We start from the raw sequence: 26836 nt of genomic DNA on the forward strand, positions 1-26836 counted from the left end.
ATCACTTTATCTAAAACCCTACACTTATAAATATATGTGCTACAAAAATACAGCACACAAATTAAAAAATTTTCCCCTTTTATTTTTGTCAATAAAAAATATCATTCTTATATGTATATATATATTATTTAACTGACATTAATTAAACTTTCCTATAGTTAGAAAATAAAATTTAATGTCAGTTTAAAAAATATACTTATAATAAGATGAATAATAAATAAAAAAAATATATGGGTAATGATCCATATTAATTTTTCTTTATCACTTGATACACTAAAATTCAAGCTATATATGTTTTTTGTGTTTGGATTCTCATCATTTCAAATATATATCACATATCTTCAAAGTCACATTTTTGGCACATAGTATTTTCTGTAGTTTTTCTTGGTACTTTTCCCTAGGCCTAGTATTCCATGTCCCACTATCCAAAAGAAAGTACTGGATCAGTAAATATTAATTCCACAAAATTAAATTATTGATGTACTATAGTTATAATGGAAATACAGTGTCATATTCTGTCTATAAATGTAGTTAATTGCTTCACCACTACAAAACTGGACTATTCTGACACTCAACCACGACAGTCAATTCTGTTGACTGTCGTAATTGTTTAGCGGGACTCTACGCCGACAGTTAAAGTGTTTAACTGTCGGCGTAACTATCCCTACGCCGGCATAAGCAAGTACGACGTTAGTCGACTATCGTCATTGCTCAATAGCGACAATTAAAAACTGTCGGGAAAACTCATTTTTGTAGCAGTGCTTTGTCTATAAATTAATTAGCAAGAATTCATCACTTAAAAGCTTCATCATCTCAGAGTCATTGATGATTTGGGTGTATTATTGTTTAGTTTTTTTTATCTTTTCAAATATTTACCAGCTAATATTATGCTGGAGTGATCCCTAGTAAAGTTTATAGTTTAGCTAGTTCCGAGGTATAACCTTGTGAACTTTTTTTGTTCTTAGCTTCTTAAACATTTTGAGTTTTTCGTGATATGGCTTCTTTGGTGTTTAATTATTTTGGCAATGAGTTCTTGAAGGAGAATATTATATTTTTATCAATCATGCTCTGTGGGTTCTTATTATTATTTATGATGTTAGTGTTATTCTTTATCTTTTATTTTCTTTGAAATTATTTGGGGAAATTTTCTTTGTTCTAATTTTCTGCTAGAATTTGTGAAACTTTCTCAAGTTATTCATTGATATAGTTTTATAAACCATCAAAGTTGTCTTGTTGCTATTCTAATTATATATAGAAAAAATATATACATCACCCCAAGGTCTGAGTTATAACATATCTATTCATTATTTTTCATTTTTATATAGTTAAATAGATAATTATCATATCATATATATATATATATATATCTATATTTATCAGGTTTAATATTTAGTTGGACAATATATGCTGCAGGAACTTTGGTGAACTCTTCAAATCTCAGCGCCATTATGGGCTCCAAGACAAGCAACAAACAAAATATTCTTGAAGGCAACACAATGACCGATTTATCTATGTCTGAAATGAATTTCTTGTTTTATGCACTCTATATGTATAATACATCATATCAATGAGAATGAACTGATAGGTTGATTTACTTTGCAACTCCGTTGCATGCTCTTCCTAATCGACTTAGCATATTTAATTGTATACTAAATTATCATCATATGCAAAAGAAAAAAAAAATTGCAAGCTGAATTATTTATTTTAGTTTTGGTTTGACTTTAATAATGTTTATTCTGTATTGTAGGCTAAAAACTCTACTTGGATATTTAGGAGAACTAAGACAATTATATAAGAGAACCAAGGCAACAAGAAATTATTATTTAAGTTGTTGGGTATTATTATCTTTTTGCTTGTAAGAATTATGTACATTGAGGATTTGATGTATTATTTACATTGAGAATAATGAATTTTTATTGAGAATTATTTAGTCTCATAGGGATTTGATGTATTATTTACATTTCAATTGTATGAATAAATGTTGTATGTATATGAATTTTTATTATGATAAATATGATTTTTTTACAAGTTATGGTAATAACAATTAATTATGTGAGTAATTTTTTTATTTAAATTTATATCAAACTCCAATTGTTAAAAATTTTATAGTTTTAAAAATATATATATTGAAATATTATTATTTATATATATAAATTTAATGTTACGACGACATTTACTAACTGTCGGCGTTGCCAGGAACGCCGACATCTTTTACCTGTCAGCGTTGCCAGCAACGGTGACACATATTAACTGTCGGCGTTGCCAGTAATGGTGACACCTATTAACTGTCGACGTAGCCAGCAACGACGACACTTATTAACTGTCGGCGTAGCTACTTCTACGCCAGCATAAGCAAATACGACAGTTATTCGACTTTCGTCATTGTTCAATAGCGACAGTTAAAAACTCTCAGGAAAGCCCGTTTTTGTAGTAGTGCACGTTGAATGAGACATCATTTTCCACATCATATATTGATTGGTGGGTTAAAGTGAAAGTGAAAAAACATATGTACATCTTTTAATGTTTTCTGTGGCTTTTAAAAACAAATAATTGATTGGAGCATTTTGTGTGAAGATTATATTGGTGGATTTTTGTTATCATTTTCATTAGTATTGTCAATTTGTGAGTGTGGTTTTGCCTTTTCCCACGATGTTGAATCCATTTATTTCATAGAATTTTTTTAAAGTGAAGATATATATATATAGTTGAAATATAATTATGTTTTTGACAAAACCATTTAAAATTTATAAGTAACCTTGTCGTGGTACAATCACCACCTTTGAATTTTAAAAACTGTATCATCCTAACCATTATTTTAAATCATAAAATTATTTAAATGTTGAAATTTTAAATTAGTATTAAAGTGTCAACAATAAATTAAATTATAAAAATGTTAATTAATAATTTTCTACTTAGACTGTAATCACGTATTATGTATTTTAATGAATAATTAATTTAATTTTTTAATTTTATATATAATTTTAATTCTTAAACAAAAGTGTAAATATAATTTTTATTATTATTTATAACTATTAGAGAAATTAGTTAGAATGATTACTTTTTTTTTTTAAGTGATTTTGTACTCTGACCTACTTTTGATAATTTTCTATAAAATAGCATCTATCTAAAAATTCAATTAGTTATCGTTCAGTTGACCCTTATTATTATTATCATTATTATTAAGTTCTTAACGTAAAGGTTTTTTTTTTCTTTTCAATTTTCTCTAAAATAATTTCGTACTATAGCTATGGAAATATTGTAGTGAAAAACACTTACTATCATATAATTATTTTTTTATATGAGTACGGACTAGTAACCAATAATAGCATCATCACGGGTACATTCTTAGTGATAATAGTTAGGGTTATTAGGGTAAAAATAATAATAATTGAGAAATTACACAAAATTATTATTTACCAATAAAAAGATCGACAGATAGAAAGCAATTGAATTTCATTCCCATTAACACAATATTCTTTTTTCATGACCACACACACACTAGCTAGCCGTACGTAGATATTGTAATGTGGGGCACCAATGATAGAAATATCACAAAAAGTAGATTCTTAAATTGCTTAATTAATTATACTTTGTTTGAATTAAATAATAAATCAAGATGATTCCTCTTTTTACGTTGATTATCACTTTATCTAAAACAAATTGTAGAATTGTTATGGACCATACAAAACTGAAATTCCGTTTTTAGTAATTACCAAATTAATTAAACCATGAATTAATTAAAATGCAGAATGGTAATTAATTGTTTACACAGAAAGCAGTTCTGTCGGAACAGAATCCGAACTTGTCACGACAGAACTGAACACAATAAATAGACAGTGCAAAAATTAAAGAACACATCGAATTTTTACAAGGTTCAGAAACCCTTCCGGATAACCTACTCCTTGGGGCCACGCCCAGAGAATAAACCAATTAGTAAATAAACAAAGTGTACAAAAGCATTGACTTAAACAATATAAGACTCCATCTTAAACTATTGCCGCAATCTTGTTGTACTCTTCTCTACGAATCTGGTTTGATGAAACGCTGATTCTCTTGAACTCCCTTCAAAGAATAGCGAGTGCACACTTCCTCCCGAAGTGAGACTTGGATAGAATCCTCTCCCGAAGATCCTTATAAACACGTTCACAATAGACACTATCTGTTTATAATGGACTAGATAGATATCCAACAGTACACTCAGCACTCTCACAAAGATTAAGGTGAACAAACTTAATCTCTACAAATAAACACACTCTTCAAAATAACATAATGTTTACAAATATTCCAAATGGAAGAGGTGAGAAATCCAAAGGCCTTGGCAAGGAATTTATAGGCAGGGAAATCGTCCAAGGCCATCATATTCTGGTATCTTTGAAATCAATTTGCGAATTCCTTTGATTTAGGAAAACAGCCAGCCAGATGGATTCTGTGTCGACAGAAAAGGAAATTGATGAGTCAGCAACGTAATCAGTTTTATCTGGCAGAACGAACATGGTTGTTTCTTTTGACCATGTTTATTTTCGACACATTCTTTATTTCCGAAATAGACATAATCCCATATAATCCCTGAAAATAATCTCAAGATATTTGCACAGTATATTTTTACCAAAAATTGATTATTTGAGATAAATAAGGCAACAAATATATTCACACTTAAAGATCTTTTCACATTACCAAACCAGCTGAAAATATTGCCAATAAAACCGAAAATCAATATGGAGGTATGCTACTGATTTTTCTTTAAACAATTAAAATATTTTGTCTAAATTAAAGTTTAGCCAAAAAAGGATTTTACAAAACATTAAGCTTAATCATATATAGACATGCACTGTTTCAATTATGGTACCTAAAACCCTAATTTGCAATGTTGAATTCTAATACCATAATATACTTCAATTACTTAAAGATTAAAAGAAATATAATAAAGCCATAATATATATATTAGGGGTGTACATTAAATTCAATCCACATTATATTGCTCATAATTTATTTGATGTGCAATAAGTGTAAATTCTAAATTTCTAATCCATTCAAATCCGCCATAGTGCGGATTGAATTGGTTATTTTAGTGCATTTTTTTAATATTAAATTATTTAATCATTTTCTCTAAAGTATACATACATTTTTTTCTCATAACCAATTAATCACGTAAATATTAAAATAAAGTATTCTTATTAAATTTAAATATCACAAATAAACAAATTCCAATTGCATATAACATTAAGCTCTTTAAGGCTTCAATCTCTAGCAACAAAATAAATATATATGTAAAGCAAGCACATTAATACAATTATTTAAAATATCATATATTAATTTTTTAAAATATTAATATATTATTTTTGAATATTTAAAATGTTAATTATATATTTATAATTCTTTAATATATATATATATATATATATAGATGTTGATTAGATTGCATCAATTACTTTTACAAGTAAAAGTGCATCCAATCCTCACCAATGCGAATATCCGTACTTTACCTTAGTGATAATAGTTAGGGTTATTAGTGTAAAATTAATAATAATTGAGAAATTACACAAAAATTATTATTTACCAATAAAAAGATCGACAGATAGAAAGCAATTGAATTTTATTCCCATTATCACAATATTCTTTTTTCATGACCACACACACTAGCCGTACTTAGATATTGTAATGTGGGGTACCAATGATATAAATATCACAAAAAGTAGATTCTTAAATTGCTTAATTAATTATACTTTGTTTGAATTAAATAATAAATCAAGATGATTCCTCTTTTTACATTAATTATCACTTTATCTAAAACAAATTGTAGAATCGTTATGGACCATACAAAATATTAAGCTTAATCATATATAGACATGCACTGTTTCAATTATGGTCTAAATAGATATAATATACACGATCATAAAAAATGCGCAAAAAACTATTCAAAGATCGAGAATAGTGAAAGCTCTACCAATAAGACTTAAATATTCACTATATTTATATACAACAAATATTATATGTGTTAGGATATTCCATATTATTTCTCATTAAGGTAAACTATTTGCGGCAAAAATACAAGATAGCAACAAGGAACCATTGTTGGACTGGAATATGAAAAAAGCAACACCGTTTGAATATGGTTCAGGCCATATCCAACCAAATCGAGCTATGGACCCTGGACTTGTGTATGATATAAGTATTGATGATTATCTGAACTTTTTATGTGCTCATGGCTATGATGAAAAATTGCTTAAAAAATTCTCCAAGAGACCACATAAATGTCTTACCTCATTCAACCTAGCCAACTTCAACTATCCTTCCATTGTGGTTACTAGTCTAAGTTCAAAATCAATGATAGTTACTAGAAAAGTTAAAAATGTGGGTCCTCCAAGTACTTCCAAAGCATATGTGAGGGCTCCAATTGGAGTTTCTATTTACGTTAAGCCTGCAAGCTTGAAATTTAGCAAAATTGGTGAGGAAAAGAAGTTGTCTTCACAACAAAAGACAATTAAAATAAGATAAGATTATAAAATCAATTTGATGAGGTTAAGTCAAACTAAATACATATACTTTAAAGATCTCTGCAATATTACTTAAAAATCAGTTACCAAAACTACTATCGAACCCTTATTAATTAATCAACAAGTACATTTCTTGGCAAGAAAATATCTATTGAGATAATAACCCTCCTCAAAATCCATTCAACAAGTAAAAAGTTCGTGTAACCATAAAAATTATAAGAATTTTTAAATTGCAAAACTAATAACAAATAATGGTATGACAATGTGTTGCTTACTCGAGCTCGTTGAAACAATGAGCCTTTCAATAATCCAAGAATTTTTTAAATTGCATTAATTGTGGCGGTTGGAAAAATTTGCTGATTGTAGCCTATGAAGACATAGGCTACGATCAAAGAGTGAGCGACACAAAACTACTCAAAAGTTGAGTTGTGCCGCAACACTTTCAACATGGAAATGACTAAAGAATATGCTATATATATATTACTTATTTTATATCTACTAAAAGAGTTAATATGAAATGAGAGTCATACACACTAGCAAAATACTTCAATTTATATCTACTAAAAGATTATATATATATTTAAATTTAGGGTGTCTTGGTACAATGATTTATTTTTTAAAGTTATTTTGCACTCTAGTCTAGTTTTAATAATTATTTGTAAATAGTCTCTCATAATTTAGACAGATTGTCGAAAATTTTGACAAGTGGTCGAAAAATTTAAATAGTCAGTTGAAAATTTTAGACAAATGACCGAAAAATTTAGATAACTAGTCGAATTTTAGACAAATGTTATTTTGCAAAAAATTATCAAAAATAGACCAGAATACAAAATTACTTAAAAAAAAAATTATTTTCACCCATTTATTTATTGATTTTAATGACTAGTTGAACAATTAAAGCAAATCACTTTTAATCGAGTCCACTAATACAATAATATATGTTTTGACCGATTATCTTACACGTTATACACACTAGCCATGTAGAGCACATGTGAAATGATTACTTTTGTCTCTTTCTAAGTATTATTATCTATTCGTCAATTATTTATAGTTAGGGATAAGGAATCTGAGGTTGAGGTGACCAAAAGATGTATTTATTGGACTCGTGTCTTTTCGTAATAATTGTATATATATAGCTCGAATTCCATTGGGTTTCACAGTAATTCTAGTGTTTAAATCTAGGCTCGTAAATTGCTTAATTTTTATTTTTTTAATCCAAATGTCTTAAATTAAGAGTATTTTTAATAGAGTGTTAAGAAGATAGTGAATTATTATATTTAGCAAATTATCACTCTACTAATATTGTAAAAATTATGTCAAATTTGACACATAATACTAAAAGTTATATTAAATTTAGAACATGAACCAAATGTCACTTTTTTATTTATTATATTAACATTAATTTATTAATTAACGATTAATTACTACTTTTTTACAATAAAAATTGAAAAAATAATTATATTTTGTATATTATTAATAAAAATTAAATTAATCATTTACTTTTTTTAAGTTAAATTTGATACAAAATTTACACTATTAAAAATATTTATCAAATTTAAGTTAAATTTGTATTAAAAATATTCTAATAGTAGTGGTCACTATCCGAATCATTATAGACATCTACTAGCTAGCTAGCTACCACACTATAGTAAGTGTACTAAGAGTGAGCCTTTGTCCACTCTTTCATATTCTTATCATGTTTGTCATCACTATCAAAATAACAATTTTTATACGGAGTTAATTATTAAAAAAAAATAGAGGTGAAATAACCGAATGTGTTTTCTTCAATTGTAAAATAAAAAAATTACTGACTTGCACAAGTGGTGAATTATAAATAAAATGAATTTGTAATTCCCAATCAAGTGGTGAATTATAAAAGCAACAATTTTTTTTTCTCACATTAATACAATATGCTGTATTTTTTTTTCTTTTACCTCGTTCATTGGAATTGGAATGATAGGGACATCTAAAGTGACAAGGATTCCTATTAATTTACTTAGTCAATAATAGAAGTAAGAGTAATGTAGGACCTTCTATCGATTACAAGTAGTGATGTACACGGGGTAGGGAATTAGCGGGGAGTGCTCCCTCCGTCTCTGTCTCCTTTTTCATTTATATTTTTAATCCTGTCCCTGCCTTATTTATGTTTATTTCCCGTTGGGGGCGAGGTGGGGTATCTCCTATTGGGGCGGGGAATCCCCACATGGAATCTTATTTATTTAAAAAAATAAATTTTAAAACAAAAATAGTAAATTATGTGTAAATTAAAATATTGCACAATATTTATTATTTAAAATATTAAACATTATTCTAAATAAAATTTAAAATATTAAAAAAGTTATTACTGTACTACAATAACACATACATATAAATATTACAAAAATATATAAAAATTTAAATAAGCCCTGTCAGAGCAGGGAGTGCTAATCCTGTCCCCGCCCCATTCCTCATTTAGACGAAGATTCTCCATCCCATCAAGGACGGATCCCCCATGGCCTTCCTCATGGGGAAGATATACATCTCTAATTACAAGATGCAAAATATGTAATTTTCTTATCTATAAATATGGAAAAACTATGGCAGCCTACTCTCCAATTCCATCTATGCTTAAAAGAAAAACTATGGCCCCACATTGTAGTAGTGTTGTTTCATCTTCTCTTCTCTCAATATTTCTTATTTTCATTTTGCTTCAATCACCGGTGGAAGCCCTTAAAAAGGCAGGCATATAAATATATACAAATATACATATTTATATATATATACATATATTTTCATTTTGCTTCTTTTTTCTGAAGTTTTTCTTATATGTATATATGCAGCCTTATATTGTCTACTTGGGAACACATTCACATGGTGTGAACCCTTCCTCAGAAGATCTTGAAAGGGCCACAAATTCTCATTACAGCCTTCTTGGATCATACTTAGGAAGGTAATAATTAATAATTCAATCTCATACATTATTTTATTTTATTTTTAATTTTAATAATGTAAATGAGGCGGGTTTTCCTCACCATTCCTGAAAAAGATTTTCAGGCGAGTCTAGGCAAACACAAATAATTTTTTTTTTTATTTAATTGGATTCTTTCTTAATAAATGCATAATTCTTGTGCAGTGAGGAAAAAGCAAAAGATGCAATCTTTTACTCTTATAATAGACATATTAATGGATTTGCTGCAATTCTTGATGAGACAGAAGTTGCACAGATTCAAAGTAAGCTTTTTTTTTACTCAATGTGATGCAAAATATATGAACTCTATTGTTTTGTTGTATATCTAATAATATTAATTATTACATATAGAGCATCCAGATGTGGTATCAGTTTTCTTGAGCAAAGGAAAGAAATTCCACACAACTCATTCATGGGAATTTCTTAGATTGGAAAAAAATGGTGGTGCTGTCTCTTATCAATCAATTTGGAACAAAGCTAGATTCGGTGAAGATGTAATTATTGCAAACTTGGATAGTGGTAAATATTTACTAATTTAAATATTGATGCTTTATTAACTCATTATCAAATAAGCTATAGCCACTTATAGATCATCTCACTAACTAACTCTTATACATATTATATATAATGATTTATATATATATATAAATATATGTAGTAATAGATGAGTATAGTGTTGTGTTTTTTAAGGGTAGTAAAGTAAATGTTGGTTTGGTAGGTGTTTGGCCTGAATCTAAGAGCTTTCATGAGTTTGAAGGAATTGGACCTATTCCATCAAAGTGGCATGGAGGTTGTCAACCAGTCATCAAAGATAAAGTCTACTGTAATAGGTTGGTCCACAATTTTTTTTTTTATATATATATATATGGTTGAATGAAAAATAAAATAAAAAAAAAACTCAATATTTTTACTTTGCTGTAGTTATATACTTATTTTTTGTGACAAAAATATACAATGTTACCAAACTAGTGATTATGTTACTATCTCAACCGTTTTTCTTTATTAATTACTGACTTGCACGAGTCAGTCAGGACACGTGCTAGTACCTCTAAATGGTGAGATTTAAATCTTTCTCTTCCCAATGAAGAGGTGAATGAGCCAAATTTAAATTTCTAAACATGTCACTGTACATTTTTTAAATTAAATAATCTCTTCTCTGTTTTCCAATCTCTAGGAAGCTAATAGGAGCAAAGTACTTTAGCAAGGGCTATATGGCACTTCTAAAGACTCTCAACACTTCTTCTCTTCAAACTTATATACGCAAGGCAAACTTTTTCACCAGTCGAGACTTTAATGGGCATGGGACTCATACTCTTTCCACGGCTGGTGGTAGTTTCGTCTTTGGAGCAAATGTGCTCGGCAATGGGAATGGCACAGCCAAGGGTGGATCCCCCAAAGCCCGTGTGGCCGCTTACAAGATTGGTGGTTGGCTACAAACTGAAGATGCACCAGCTTACACCGATGCTGATGTTATGGCTGGCTTTGATGCTGCAATAAGTGATGGTGTGGACATAATCTCGGCCTCTATTGGTAGTGATGAACCTATTGAGTTTTTCGAAGATGTGATTTCAATAGGGAGTTTTCATGCGGTTATGAATAACATTGTTGTGGTTGCCTCGGCTGGCAACGAAGGACATGATCCAAAGACTGTAACTAATGCATCACCATGGACCATAACCGTGGCAGCTAGCACAGTCGACCGTGAGTTCAGCAGTTATGTATCTCTTGGCAATAAAAAACACCTTGAGGTTCGTAAAACGCCCTGAAGTATCTCAAACTTTTGATATGAAAACAAATATAATTAAGTGTTCATTTTTTGATATAATCACAGGGAGCAAGTCTTTCTTCACGCGGCTTGCCATCTCAAAAGTTTTATCCATTGACCTATGGGTTAGTATAAAAAATAAGAGTAATAATACGTGCACCTAAAATATACACTCAAACATTACACACAGTGATGTGGCAGTTTAGCCTAGCCAATGACATTTATAAAAACATGACCCACTGTTTTAAAAAGTAGTGACACGTCACTGTATGTTTGTGTGTTTTCCAGGGAATTCTGCAAGCCTAAAAGCCTAAATCCAAAGAATGTAAATGGGACTATTTTGGTTTGTTATGTTGGGGATGAGACTTCAACACTTGAAAAGGGCCACCAAGCATTTCTTGCAGGTGCTGTTGGAATGATTCTAGTTAATCATCCCTTAATTGGGAATGAAACATATCCTGAGGCTCATGTGCTCCCTGCATCTCATCTCAATGCTATTCAAGGAAATTTAGTGATTGAATACCTCAAAACTACCAAGTACAAACAAATAACCTCAAAAGCTTTATTTCTTTGTAGATTTTATATCAAAGACAATAAATTTAATTTGACATAATAATTATGATACTTTTGTGATTCTAGGGCTCCCATGGCTTACATGACTCGACCAAAAACTGGAGTTGGAGTTAAGCCAGCTCCAGCCATGGCTTCATTCTCATCGAGAGGACCTAATGTTATTCAGCCAGCTGTGCTTAAGGTCTACTTTGAAAATTTTCTTATTTAGATTTTACTATTTTTGTATAAAGAAATGTTAACCAATTTTCTCCATTGCACATACAGCCGGATATCACAGCACCAGGAGTCTATATTATTGCTGCATATAGTGGAGCTGTTGGACCAACTGATGAAATATTTGATAAGCGTCGAGTCCAATTCAACACAATTTCAGGTACTTCAATGTCATGCCCTCATGTTTCTGGGATCGTTGGCCTTCTCAAAACTCTTCATCCAGATTGGAGTCCAGCTGCAATTCATTCAGCTATAATGACAACAGGTATATTTATTCACATATGCCCAAATATAATGGATAATTTTTATATAGGAGTTTCACTTTAAGTCCTACCGGTGGGGCTCAGTGTTATCGACTCTTGAACAGTTTTCGGCAAATTTTTTTTTTTTATGACCGTGTATATTGTAGTTGTTTAGAGCTTCCTGCAATTTATTCAGAAAATTCTGAATAGTTTACAGTACCAAAAACTAGGTTCAAATATGTTTTCCACGCGTATAAAAAAAAATTAGTTACGCGTGCAATAATATGTTTGAACTTAGTTTTCGGTACTGTAAATAATTTGGATTTTTCTATAAATTTACAGGATACTCTAAATAGCTACAATATACGCGGCAAAAAAAAAATCGCGCCAAAAACTGTTCAAAGGTCGAGAACACTGAGAGCTCCATCGGTAGGACTCAAAGTGATGCTAATCTATATATATATATGAATATTTGACAAATACTGGTATTATTCTTTACTTCTCATCGAGCTAATCTATTTGCAGCAAGAGTTAGAGATAACAACAATGAACCGATGTTGGATTGGAACATGAAAAAAGCAACACCCTTTGAATATGGTTCAGGCCACATTCAACCAAACCGAGCTATGGATCCTGGACTTGTGTATGAAAGAACTATTGACGATTACATGAACTTTTTATGTGCCCATGGCTACAATGAAACAATGCTTAAGAAATTTTATAAGAAACCGTATAAATGTCCCAAATCATTCACTCTAGGCAATTTCAACTACCCTTCCATTACAGTTACAGATCTAAGTTCACAATCAACAACAATCATTACTAGAAAAGTTAAGAATGTTGGCCCACCAGGCACCTACAAAGCATATGTGAGAGCCCCAGCTGGAGTTTCTGTTTATGTTAAGCCCACAACATTAGAATTTAGCAAAATTGGTGAAGAAAAGAAATTCGAGATTATTTTGAAGCCAAAATTGTTGGACAACCTAAAGATTATGTGTTTGGACAATTGAAATGGACAGACGGGAAGCGCTATGTTAGGAGTCCTATAGTAGTCAAGTACTAAAAGGAGTCAGAAATTAGTATGGCAGATTAAAATGTAAAATATTTATTTTATTCAAGCACATTCATCGAGAAAGTATGTATGCATTGTCTGTCATATGAATTTAGTATAATTACGTGTTTATATATTTTTGGACCATGTGTTTTGTCTCATTATGTGTTTAGACTATTTATTTTGACAAATTACTTTTTGAATCCTATATTTTGTAAAATTGTTAAAATAGAATCCTCAATCCGATTTTGGTCAATGATTTCTCAACTAAAATCACAAATAATTTACTAAACTAACAATTCAGAACAAAAATAAAATCATTCTCCTTAAAAACTATGTTGTTATATTAAATTTTTTCTTTATTAAAAATGAGTTTAGGGTTCTATTTCAACCATTTTACAAAACATAGGGTCTAAAAAGTAATTTGTCAAAACACAGGATTCAAATAAGTAATTAGACAAAACACAAGGTCCAAAAACGTATAAACTCTATAATTATTCATAATACGAATATTCATTAATAGAAATTCCAAGAATATAATTGGAGTAGTTATTTAATTAATGTGATAAAATAGTATTTGGAATATATCTAACTATTATCTCATGTTGTTGGATTGAGATTCCTTGTTATTGTACTACCAAACAATTTGTTGGAGTTTTACTTTGGCCTTATATCAGCACTAGATACAAGCAATTCAATTCAGTGTTTAGTTTTATTTATAGAATTTATTAATTATTTTTATTAAATTTGTATCATAGTCATATAAATTTCAAATAAATAAATAATATTATATATATAATATTGACATAAACATATTAAATGAAAAATAAAATCAAAATATTGTTTATGATTTTTTTTAAATATATATATATAATATGATAACATTTTTAAACATAAATGATCATTTTTTATAATAAAAATTAAAATTAAAATAAAAATTATGTATTATATATTATTATTATGATATTTTATAATATTTAAATTTATATTAATAATATTTAAATATATTAATATTATATAATATTATTATAATAATATTTAAATTATATTAATATAATTATTAAATATCTAGTCTTGTATTATATATTATTATAATAATGATATTTTATAACATTTGAATTTGAATTAATATAATTATTATATATGTAGTCTTATATTGATTATTATTATTATAATAATGATATTTTATAATATTTTTTAATTTATATTAATATAATTAATAAATATCTATTTTTAGTTGGTTTTAAAAGTATATTCATTAAATATTTAGAACATTCTGTTAAAGTTAACAAAATAAATCGTTTGAAAATTAACTTTTAAACCTCATGTTTTGTCAAAAGATCAAAAGTATGAAGAGATATATTATTTATTATTATAGATATTTTTTATTGACATATATTATAATTATTAGTAGAATAAAAAAAATTATAAAATAGATAGAGTTTCTCCCGTAATTAATTAATAACAATAAACTTAAAATATATAATAATTATAATCGATTGTTAAAAAATATATAATAATTTGTAAAAATATCTCTAAAAAAAGTAGAATAATTTTTTTATATATATATGTAGAAAAAAACATTAGAAAAATTTAGGAAATAGATTAAGTAGTTTGGAGAGATTTTAGAGTGCCACATTAACTCCTTGTAGCTCTCCTTTATATAAATACTTGATACAAGTAATGTGTAATACACGTTTGCTTAGTTTTATTTATAGAATTTATTAATTATTTTTATTAAATTTGTATCATAGTCATATAAATTTCAAATAAATAAACAATATTATATATAAAATATTGACATAAACATATTAAATGAAAAATAAAATCAAAACATTGTTTATGATTTTTTAAAATATATATATACAATATGATAACTTTTTTAAACATAAATGATCATTTTTTATAATAAAAATACAAATAAAAATTACGTATTATATATTATTATTATGATATTTTATAATATTTAAATTTATATTAATATTAAATATTATTATAATAATAATATTTTATAATATTTGAATTCATATTAATATAATTAGTAAAAAATTAGGATTATATAATATTATTATAATAATATTTAAATTATATTAATATAATTATTAAATATCTAGTCTTGTATTATACATTATTATAATAATGATATTTTATAACATTTGAATTTTGAATTAATATAATTATTATATATGTAGTCTTATATTAAATATTATTATGATAGTGATATTTTATAATATTTTTGAATTTATATTAATATAATTAATAAATATATATTTTTAGTTAGTTTTAAATGTATATTTTATTAAATATTTATAATATTCCGTTAAAGTTAACAAAATAAATTGTTAAAACCAATTTTTTTTTTTATTTACACACTTTTTATATAGAAGATATATATATATATATATTGGGGGTGTACATTAAATTCAATCCACATTATATTGCTCATAATTTATTTGATCTGCAATAAGTGTAAATTCTAAATTTCTAATCCATTCAAATCCGCCATAGTGCGGATTGAATTGGTTATTTTAGTGCATTTTTTTAATATTAAATTATTTAATCATTTTCTCTAAAATACATACATTTTTTTTCTCATAACCAATTAATCACATAAATATTAAAATAAAGTATTCTTATTAAATTTAAATATCACAAATAAACAAATTCCAATTGCATATAAAATCAAGCTCCTTAAGGCTTCAATCTCTAGCAACAAAATAAATATATATGTAAAGCAAGCACATTAATACAATTATTTAAAATATCATATATTAATTTTTTAAAATATTAATATATTATTTTTGAATATTTAAAATGTTAATTATATATTTATAATTCTTTAAATATATATATATATATATGATTGCATCAATTACTTTTACAAGTAAAAGTGCATCCAATCCTCACCAATGCGAATATCCGTACTTTACCTTAGTGATAATAGTTAGGGTTATTAGTGTAAAATTAATAATAATTGAGAAATTACACAAAAATTATTATTTACCAATAAAAAGATCGACAGATAGAAAGCAATTGAATTTTATTCCCATTATCACAATATTCTTTTTTCATTACCACACACACTAGCCGTACTTAGATATTGTAATGTGGGGTACCAATGATATAAATATCACAAAAAGTAGATTCTTAAATTGCTTAATTAATTATACTTTGTTTGAATTAAATAATAAATCAAGATGATTCCTCTTTTTACATTAATTATCACTTTATCTAAAACAAATTGTAGAATCGTTATGGACCATACAAAACATTAAGCTTAATCATATATAGACATGCACTGTTTCAATTATGGTACCTAAAACCCTAATTTGCAATGTTGAATTCTAATACCATAATATACTTCAATTATTTAAAGATTAATTTTTTTTTAATAAAGCCATAATATAAAAGAGTATGTCAGTTGCCCCATTAGCAATGTTTCCCCTATTCAGACTCATTGACCATGAAACAACTTTCTACTTACAAGAATAGAAAGTTTTCAGTAGGTGAATGCATAAAGTAGGGGTGAACATTTGACTCGAAAAACCCGCAAACCCGCCTGATTCGTAACTCGAAAACTCGTTTTTTGGAAAAACTCGTCGGATTCGGGTTAAATCTGACCCGAATCCGATAAAAGTTGGGTCGGGTTCGGGTTTAAAATTTGTTAAATTCAGGTTCGGGTTCAAACCCGAAATTCGAAAAATGGTATTTTTGAAAAAAAAAATGGTATTTTGCAGAATTTAGCTTTTCGGCCCAAAACCCATTAGCCTCAGCCCAACCCAAAATCAAACCCGAAATCTGAAAAAATGGTATTTTTGAAAAAAATGTAAAAAAATGGTAGTTTTGCAAATTTTGGCTTTTCAGATCAAAACACAAATGGTCCAGCCCAACCCGAATCAAACCCGAACCCGAACCCAAGTAAAACCCGAATCACGAAACCGGAAAATTTCAGATCGGTTTCGGTACCATTTTTCTCAACCCGAAATCCGTAAAACCCGAACCCGATGAACCCGAAACCCGAAAATCCGACCTATGTGCACCCCTAGCATAAAGTATATAAGACATGAAGTATATATATATGTATAAAGTTGAATTAATGTACTTTTCTTCTGCTTCAAGATCTTGTAATATATATTACTTTACGCGACAATTAGGGATGGAATTATATAAATATATATATATATTAGCTAGGTTTCGAAAAAGAAATGATTAATTACTGTGAAAGACATTTATCAACAATTTTCCACATAACCTTATGGATTGATTGTGTAATTAAAAAATAAAACACTTAATAATTTAAACAAAAGCTATAGATTTTAAAAGAGTTCTTAGTTAAATATATTTCCTGACTAATAATTGCAGTTAATAATAGTGTGTATTTAATAGTTAATAACTTGGAGCTCACGCGTATCTGAGGTAGGCTTATGACATGGTGGAATGAGATTTTATAGAGGAGATGTTAAGTGCTTTAAGGTTTCCTGAGCATTTAGTAAAGCTTATCATGATTTGTGTTCGAACACCCAGATTTTCTATACTGCTAAATGGCTCAATGCAAGGATATTTTCCACCACAAAGAGGACTCAGGCAAGGAGATCCCATGTCACCTCTACTCTTCGTGTTAGGAATGGAATATCTCACTCGTATCTTGAGGAAAATAGGTAACAAACCAGAATTTCAATATCATGAAAGGTGTGCCCAACTCAAGTTACATCACTTATGTTTTGCGGATGATGTCCTATTATTTTGACATGGTGATTTTAAATCAATCTATCTGTTATTACAAAGACTCAAGTTATTTTATCAGACTTCTGGTTTGCATCCTAATGAAGCCAAATCGGCTATATATTGCTGTGGAATGAGTACCATGGAAGTTCAAAAAATCATGGATATTTCTGGTTTTGGGAGAAGTAAGTTACCATTTAGATATCTAGGCATCCCAATTAGTTCAAAAAAAATATCAGCTGAAGAGTGTGAAATGTTAGTGGAGAAAATGACTCTTCGAATTAGAACTTGGAGCTCTAGAAATCTCTCGTATGCAGGTAGAGTTGTTTTAATTAATTCAGTTTTTCTCACAATCAGTTCATACTGGTCTCAGATCATGATTTTGCCCAAAGGAGTGCTACAAAAAATAAATGCTATTTGCCGAGCCTTTTTATGGAAAGCAGAGTCCAAGTTCTTGGGACCTGGCTTGGTTGGTTGGGAAACACTCTGTAAATCAAAAAGGGAGGGTGGATTGGGATTTAGAAATGTCCTAGAGTGGAATAAAGAAGCGATAGGGAACTATATATGGGCTGTGGCAACAAAACAGGACAATCTTTGGATCAAGTGGGTTCACCATGTATACTTGGGTACAGCTGACTGGTGGAGTTATGAAGCTCCATCAGCAAGTAGCTGGTACTGGAAGCAAATTGTCAATGTCAAAAATAGCTTCAAACAGTTGGTGGATACTCAGGAATTTCAGTCTGAAGCATACCAGATAAAAAAAGGCTATCGATTTTTATGTCCAATACAGAGCAAGGTCATATGGCATCATCTGGTTTGGGATAACACAGCGGTACCAAAACATAGATTTCTGTTTTGGATAATCATGTGTGGAAGACTGCCAGTTAGAGAGAGGTTACAGAAGTTTCATATATGTCAAGAGGTGGAATGTGTAGTGTGTGAAGCTGATGTAGAGAGCATACAACATCTTCTCTTTGAATGCACGTACAGCAGTAGAGTATTAACAGAAGTAAAGAATTGGCTAAAATGGAGGACACCAGCTACTTCGATCCATGGATTGATGAGCAATATAAGGCATAGCAGCATAGCAAGTTCAAGAAAGGCGTGCTCACAGTCACTCTGGCTGCTATGTGCTATCAGCTCTGGCTAAATAGGAATGAAGTGTTATGGCAACTTAAATGTAAATAGGCAGTTTTACTTGTACAAAATATTAAAAATGTGGTCAAATATAGGATAAAAGGCATCACAGGCAAAGGCTTCACAACTAGTGATTTGAATTGGCTGGATCAATTGTAATTCGAACATCAAAGTTCAGGCCTTTTTTGAGGTGCTGGTAGGATGTAAATATGTTTGGTCTAATATGTTTGGCAGGATGTAACTTGATTGTCGGAGTATTTTTGTCATGACTTAAATGTTAAGATCAAACTTATTACTTAAATCATGCTAACACTGACTAAAAAAAATTCACAACTTATTACTAATGCCTAGTTTTAGTTATAATAAATTGTAACTTTTATAACTGATTTACTTCTAGCCACAAACATTTTAGTAACGATATAAACAATTTTTTCATTTTAGGCTTGTGTATATCTTAAGTTTTAACCGACACTACATACTTTAGATGATGAAGAAAAATGAAAGCAATTAACATACTTTTTAAACATTATGGTACAATTATTCCATATCAATCAATTTAATTGATTCAATTATAAACAGTTTAGGTGAACAAAGAGTCTTGGACCCATATCTCAAATTAAAGTGACAAGGAATCTAATAAATAATTACTTTAATTCTATTATTTAACGTTAATTGAGTCCTGTCAAAAAATCAAAATGCATCGCACATCATCACTTTATCTAAAACCCTACACTTATAAATATATGTGCCACAAAAATACAGCACACAAATTAAAATTTGTCCCCCTTTTATTTTTGTCAATAAAAAATATCCTTCTTATATGTATATATATATATATATATATTATTTAACTGACATTAATTAAACTTTCCTATAGTTAGAAAATAAAATTTAATGCCAGTTTAATAAATATACTTATAATAAGATGAATAATAAATAAATAAAAAAAATATGTGTAATGATCCATATTAATTTTTCTTTATCACTTGAGACACTAAAATTCAAGCTATATATCTTTTTAGTGTTTGGATTCTCATCACATTTCAAATATATATCACATATCTTCAAAGTCAGATTTTTGGCACAAGAATATTTTCTGTAGTTTTACCTTGGTACTTTTCCCTAGGCCTAGTATTCCATGTCCCACTATCCAAAAGAAAGTACTGGATCAGTAAATATTAATTCCACAAAATTAAATTATTGATGTACTATAGTTATAATGGAAAGTCTATAGATGTAGTTAATTGCTTTGTCTATAAATAGAGTTGAAACCAAAGCCTTCTCTACAATTCCATAGCTCTCCTTCAAAGGAATAATATGGCACCACATTGTAGTAGTGCTGTTTCTTCTTCTCTTCTTTCAATATTTTTTATTTTCATTTTGCTTCAATCACCGGACGTGGAAGCCATTAAAAAGGCAAGAATATAATTCATATATACATATATATATATAGGGAGCGACTACAACGCATCCCTTTTTTTTGCAACACATGTGCATCATTTTTCTATTTCGGCACCTGAAGTTATAATCCCAAAATAATTTATATGAATGTGTGTATTATAGCTATCCAGGTGCCGAAAATAGAAAAAGGATGCACCAGTGTTACAAAAAAAAAGATGCGTTGTAGTCGTTCCATGTAAATATATTAAATCTGTTATATTTTTCTCTCTTCTATTCAATCAATCTGAAGATTTATGTTACAATATGTGTATGCATGCAGCCATATATTGTGTACATGGGAACACATTCGCATGGTCTGAACCCTTCCTCAGATGATCTTGAAAGGGCCACAAATTCTCATTACAACCTTCTTGGATCATACCTAGGAAGGTAATAATCATATCTCATACATCTTTTCTCTTTTTATTTTCCTCATAAAATGAAAATATAATTCTTTAATTTTCTTGTGCAGTGAGGAAAAAGCCAAAGATGCCATCTTTTACTCGTATAATAAATATATTAATGGATTTGCTGCAATTCTTGATGAGGCAGAAGCTGCAGAAATTCAAAGTAAGTCATTTGTCTTTTCTTTTCATGCAGCAGACAACATATTACGTAGGGGTACACATGAGTTGGATTTTTGGGTTTCGGGTTCGGTTTTTACGGGTTTCGGGTTGAGAAAAATGGTACCAAAACCGATCCGAAATTTTCGGGTTCGGTTTCGGGTTTAATTCGGGTTGGACTGGGCCATCTGTGTTTTGGGCTGAAAAGCCAAATTTTACAAAAATACCATTTTTTTACACTTTTTTTCAAGAATACCATTTTTTAAATATAATTTTTTTTTAAATTTTGGGTTGGGCTGGGCCAATTGGGTTTTGGGCCGAAAAGCCAAATTTTGCAAAAATACTATTTTTTTACACTTTTTTTCAAAAATACCATTTTTTTTGGATTTCGGGTTTGAACCCGAACTCGAGTTTTAACAAATTTCAATCCCGAACCCGACCTGAATTTTTTCGGGTTCGGGTCGGATTTAATCCAAATCCAAAGGGTTTTCCCAAAAAAAAAAAACAAGTTTTCGGATTACGGATCGGGCGGGTTTGCGGGTTTGGCGGGTCAAATGTTCACGTGTTCTACTTTTAAATATTTCAAACAATTGTTTTTTTTTTAAATATACAATTGGTTTAATTATATATAATAATAATAATTAATACAGAGCATCCAGATGTGGTATCAATTTTCTTGAGCAAAGGAGTGAAATTGCACACGACTCGTTCATGGGAATTTCTTAGATTGGAAGGAAATGACGAAGTCGTTGCTTCTCAATCTATTTGGACCAAAGCACGCTTTGGTGAAGATGTAATTATTGGAAATTTGGACGGTGGTATATATTTCGCTTACTCGTCTATTCTCTTTATATATGTATATATATTAGCAAGACAAAAATATATTATCTTAATTATAACTATACTTTATTTTGTTCTTATACTATAATAATGGCATAATTGGTCCCTAATAAAATTATAGTTTTCATTTTTATTTTTAAATTTTTACAGAAAATACTTAATTTTGTTAAAATATTACATTTTTATGGTTAAATATTTTTTATATCAAGTTTACGATTTTGAGTAAATTTTTTCATTTTTATGTTTAGTTGTTCTGGTAAATAATGTATTTTTGTATTTTGTTTTAAGTTTATTTTAGTATGATGCAGTGAGTGGTTTTTAAGTTTTTTTTCTTAAGACCATGTTTTTATAATTATATGAAATTTTGAAAATTGTATTTTTAAAAATTTGAGTAAATATTTTTTTTAAAAAAATTAAGAACAATAAAAAATTAACTTTCTAGTAACAGAGATTTATAGACAAGATTACAATGTAATTAGTTTGGGCGGGTTGTTTTTATTGCCTCTGTTTGCACGGTTTTTGTGGGGTTATTGCCTTGTTTAGGTGTATTGGTTGGTTGATTAATGAAGCTCATTTCCTTCTTGATAAAAAAAAACTAAAAAATTATGTATTTAAGAAAAAATATTCCTTTTATTTTTAAGAGGGGTGAGAGTTTGTTTATAGGTGTTTGGCCTGAATCAAAAAGCTTTAGTGAGTACGAAGGGATTGGGCCTATTCCATCAAAGTGGCGTGGAAGTTGTCAACCAGTCATTGATGATAAAATCCATTGTAATAGGTTCGTCCTTTTATCTTCACTTTCTGTTATTATTACTAAGAATGTTTTTCACATGGAGTTTGTTTTCTGTCCTAGGGTATAAAATCTATACACTACATGAGAGCATTTATTAAACTTTATTATATATAGAAAATTTCAGCAGAAGAAAATTGTGTTCTAATTTCACAAAATTCACAAAATGACGACTAAAATATCTAATATTTTTAAAATATTGTACTTTTATACTCATTTCTTTGCGGTAAATATATTCAATATCTTCAAATGTTGCACTTTTATATCTAAACTTTTTTTTTTTGCAGTAAATATATCCAATATTTTTAAAATGTTACAATTTTATACTTACTTTTTTAATTATTTTGACAAATAATAAGAAAGTAAAAGAAAAATATAGGATTTTAGTTATTTTTAAAATTTTAAATTATTTTCACTTTCAAAATAATAAAAGAAATAAGATTCTTAAAATTAATCAAAATAATTACAACTTACATTTTTGCTTTACTTCTTTTCTTTCAAAAACTTATGTTAAATTGATGAAAATATATAAGTTTTTAATTATTTTAAATCATTTTAATAAAATATTTATTATTGTTTAATTTAAAATTTAAAAAATAATTAAAATCCTATATTTTTCCGCCACTTTCTTATTATTTATCAAAATAAAAAAAATAAGAGTATAAAAGTGCAACATTTTAAGAACATGGAGTATATTTACCGGGAAAAAAAGTTTAGATATAAAAGTGCAACATTTTGAAGACATTGAGTATATTATTTACTGCCAAAAAAACGGTTAGGTATAAAAGTACAATATTTTGAAAACGTATTTTAGCCACCATTTACTCTTTTTTAAATTCTATACAATTAACTTTTTTTCTTTTGTATCAAACATGAGATAAAGTTTTGATAACTTAATATGTATGTATAATTGTATAGATGTGTAATATTTTATTCATGTGAAATTTATGTATAGTGCATGCTAGTAACAAATTGTAACATTCTCATCCATATATTCCTTACTATTGTAATAAGCAAAAAATGTAACCAAATGCCTTTATTCATTTATAGTATTAAAAAATTACTACTTTTCTCCATGACAAAAATCATGAGACTCCATCAATATTCTTACACTTATTCCATGTGGGACACCATAGTCTAATATGATTACAAGTGACCCATTTTTTTTAGCTTACTTTTTTTTTTTTTTGGATCTCAAGTGTTTTTTCGCACTATGCGGATCTCATGCGACTTGGCTCACTCTTTGGATCGGTGTAGATCGAATGCCCGCTAAGGAATTGACTATTGATACCATGACAAGAATCATGAAGCTCCATCTAAAAACCAATTGGTGATTAGTGGAGTTACACATGTTCTTATTAATGGTTCAATATTCTTACACTTATTCCATGTGGGACACCATAGTCTAATACTCAATTTTCCATTTGTTAGGAAGCTGATAGGAGCAAAGTACTTTAATAAAGGTTATCTTGCATATCTAAAGACCGTCAACGCCTCTACACTCAACAAAAACTTTTTCACTAGTCGGGATGACTATAATGGGCATGGGACTCATACTCTTTCCACAGCTGGGGGAAGCTTTGTCCCTGGTGCAAATATGTTCGGCAATGCAAACGGCACTGCAAAGGGTGGCTCTCCCAAAGCCCGCGTCGCCGCTTACAAAGTTTGTTGGACTCCAATCAATGGCATACCGTGCGTTGATGCTGACATTATGGCAGGATTTGACGAGGCAATAAGTGATGGTGTTGACGTGCTTTCCATCTCTCTTGGTGGTCACCCTCAAGAATTTTTTGAGGACGCAATCTCAATTGGGGGTTTTCATGCTATTATGAATAATATTGTTGTGGTTGTCTCAGCTGGCAACAATGGACCTGATCCTGAGACTGTGAGTAAAGTGTCACCGTGGTTATTAACTGTGGCAGCTAGTACAATCGACCGTGACTTCAATAGTTATGTAACTCTTGGAAACAAGAAGCAACTTAAGGTAAAAATAATTTATAAGTCTATCAAAGTTTGATTTCATGTTTTGTAATAAAAGTTTCGTATGGTAGGGATCAAGCCTTTCCTCAAGTACCTTGCCATCTAAAAAATTTTATCCGTTGATCAGCGGGTCAAAAGCTGCTAAAGTAGATCCTTTATCTGCGTAAGTATAAATAATATTAACAATAATCTTGTTGGAAAAAATCATACTGGTATTATTATTATTTAATAGTTGTATATATATTTTATTCAGTCAAAAATGTTTGCCGAAAAGCCTTGATCCAAAGAAAGTAAAGGGGAAGATCTTGATTTGTTATGTTGGGGATGGAAGTTCACCCCTTGAAAAGGGTCACCAAGCTTTTATTGCGGGTGCTGTAGGAGTGGTTCTAATTAATGATATCTTGCTTAATGACAATGATCCCGATCCTCATCTTCTTCCTTCATCTCATCTCAATGGCACTCAAGGAAAATTTGTATACGAGTATCTCAACAGTACTAGGTAGTGACTTATTTCCTTGTATGTTTCTTTTCTTTATCTTTTTTTTTTTACAACAAGATAATATTTTTAGCTTCACTTTAACTCATGATACTTTTGAGACTACTTCAGAAACCCTAAAGCTTACATAACTCGGACAAAAACTGAAGTAGAAGTAAAGCCATCCCCAATCATGGCTTCATTTTCATCCAGAGGACCTAATGTCATTGAGCCAGCTTTGCTCAAGGTCTACCTTCCAAGCTCTTTTTTTTCTTTTTTCTTTTTTGGTTTAATGATATGTTAAATAACTTTCTCCATATTATCACCTTTACAGCCGGATGTCACAGCACCAGGAGTGAATATTCTTGCAGCGTTTCCTGAAGCTTTCGGCCCAAGTGATCAACTACCATTTGATAAACGTCGGGTCCAATTTAACATAATGTCAGGAACTTCAATGGCATGTCCTCATGTTTCAGGGATTGTTGGTCTTCTCAAAACCCTTCACCCAAATTGGAGTCCTGCCATCATTCATTCGGCGATCATGACAACAGGTTAATTTTACATATACATACATATGTATATTCCACAAATACTTGTCTTATAAAATTCTTTATCTCTCATTAAAGTTATAATTATTTACAGCTAGAATACAAGATAGCAACAAGGGACCACTGTTGGACTGGAATAGAAAAAAAGCAACACCTTTTCAATATGGTTCAGGCCATATCCAACCAAATCGAGCAATGGACCCTGGGCTTGTCTATGACACAACTATTGATGATTATTTAAACTTTTTATGTGCTCACGGCTATGATGAAACAATGCTGAAAACATTTACCAAGAAGCCATATAAATGCCCCACCTCATTCAATATAGCCAACTTCAACTACCCTTCGATTGTGATTACCAATCTTAGTTCACCGTCTGTGATAGTTACTAGAATAATTAAGAATGTTGGTGCCCCAGGCACTTACAAGGCTTATGTAAGGGCCCCAATTGGAGTTTCTATATATGTTAAACCTACCAGCTTGACTTTTGGCAAAATTGGTGAGGAAAAGAAATTTGAGATTATTTTGAAGCCAAAGGTTGCCAAGAAGACTGAAGACTATGTGTTTGGACAACTTAAATGGTCAGATGGGAAACACTATGTCCGGAGTCCTATAGTAGTCAAGTACTAGAAGATATATAATAAAGTAGTATAACTTAATATCATGTACAATATTTTGAAGATTAGATTCAAGGGTATTTATATTTATAATACATGTTTTTTTTGTCATTTTCGTTTTATGTAATATTATTGAAGAGTGAAAAGTTCTTTCAGTAATAAAAAAGTTAGATCATCATTGTTATTTACTTCTTTATTTTAGTTTTATTCAAGTAGTCTTTGGGAATATATCCAATCCTTCTCATCTCCAATTGATGGTAAGAGATGATGTGACTACATTTTGAGCAAACACAATATCATCAACATAAATTTGAGCAATAATAATGTCATAACTTACATTTTTTTATGAACAATATTTTATCTACACCACCTTTTCTACACCCACGTAACACCAAGAACTAAGTTAATCTTTCATACCAAGCTTAAAGAGCTTGTTTCAATC

The 26836-nt window shown here is 29.2% G+C and overlaps 3 protein-coding genes and 1 pseudogene across 3 annotated transcripts; all 4 read left to right on the forward strand.

Annotated features, from left to right (window-relative positions):
* Nucleotides 1-9054: 9054 nt before the first annotated feature.
* On the forward strand, nt 9055-13421 carry LOC133783583 (subtilisin-like protease SBT5.4; annotated as a pseudogene).
* Nucleotides 13422-17741: 4320 nt separating this feature from the next.
* LOC133786265 (uncharacterized) lies at nt 17742-19157 on the forward strand. Its single transcript, XM_062225464.1, has 2 exons — nt 17742-17974; nt 18071-19157. Exons 1-2 carry the CDS (start codon nt 17742-17744, stop codon nt 19155-19157), a joined length of 1320 nt encoding a protein of 439 aa, XP_062081448.1.
* Nucleotides 19158-20461: 1304 nt separating this feature from the next.
* On the forward strand, nt 20462-24820 carry LOC133786266 (subtilisin-like protease SBT5.3). Its single transcript, XM_062225465.1, has 6 exons — nt 20462-20560; nt 20865-20974; nt 21057-21154; nt 21798-21965; nt 22651-22762; nt 24206-24820. The coding sequence occupies exons 1-6, from the start codon at nt 20462-20464 to the stop codon at nt 24789-24791; spliced, it is 1173 nt and encodes a 390-aa protein (XP_062081449.1). The 3' UTR covers nt 24792-24820.
* Nucleotides 24819-26407, forward strand: LOC133786268 (subtilisin-like protease SBT5.4). Its single transcript, XM_062225466.1, has 5 exons — nt 24819-24844; nt 25008-25253; nt 25362-25476; nt 25564-25780; nt 25872-26407. The coding sequence occupies exons 1-5, from the start codon at nt 24819-24821 to the stop codon at nt 26405-26407; spliced, it is 1140 nt and encodes a 379-aa protein (XP_062081450.1).
* The last annotated feature ends 429 nt before the right edge of the window (nt 26408-26836 follow it).

The sequence above is a fragment of the Humulus lupulus genome, chromosome 6 (genome assembly GCF_963169125.1).
Source record: "Humulus lupulus chromosome 6, drHumLupu1.1, whole genome shotgun sequence".
Classification (NCBI taxonomy): domain Eukaryota; kingdom Viridiplantae; phylum Streptophyta; class Magnoliopsida; order Rosales; family Cannabaceae; genus Humulus; species Humulus lupulus.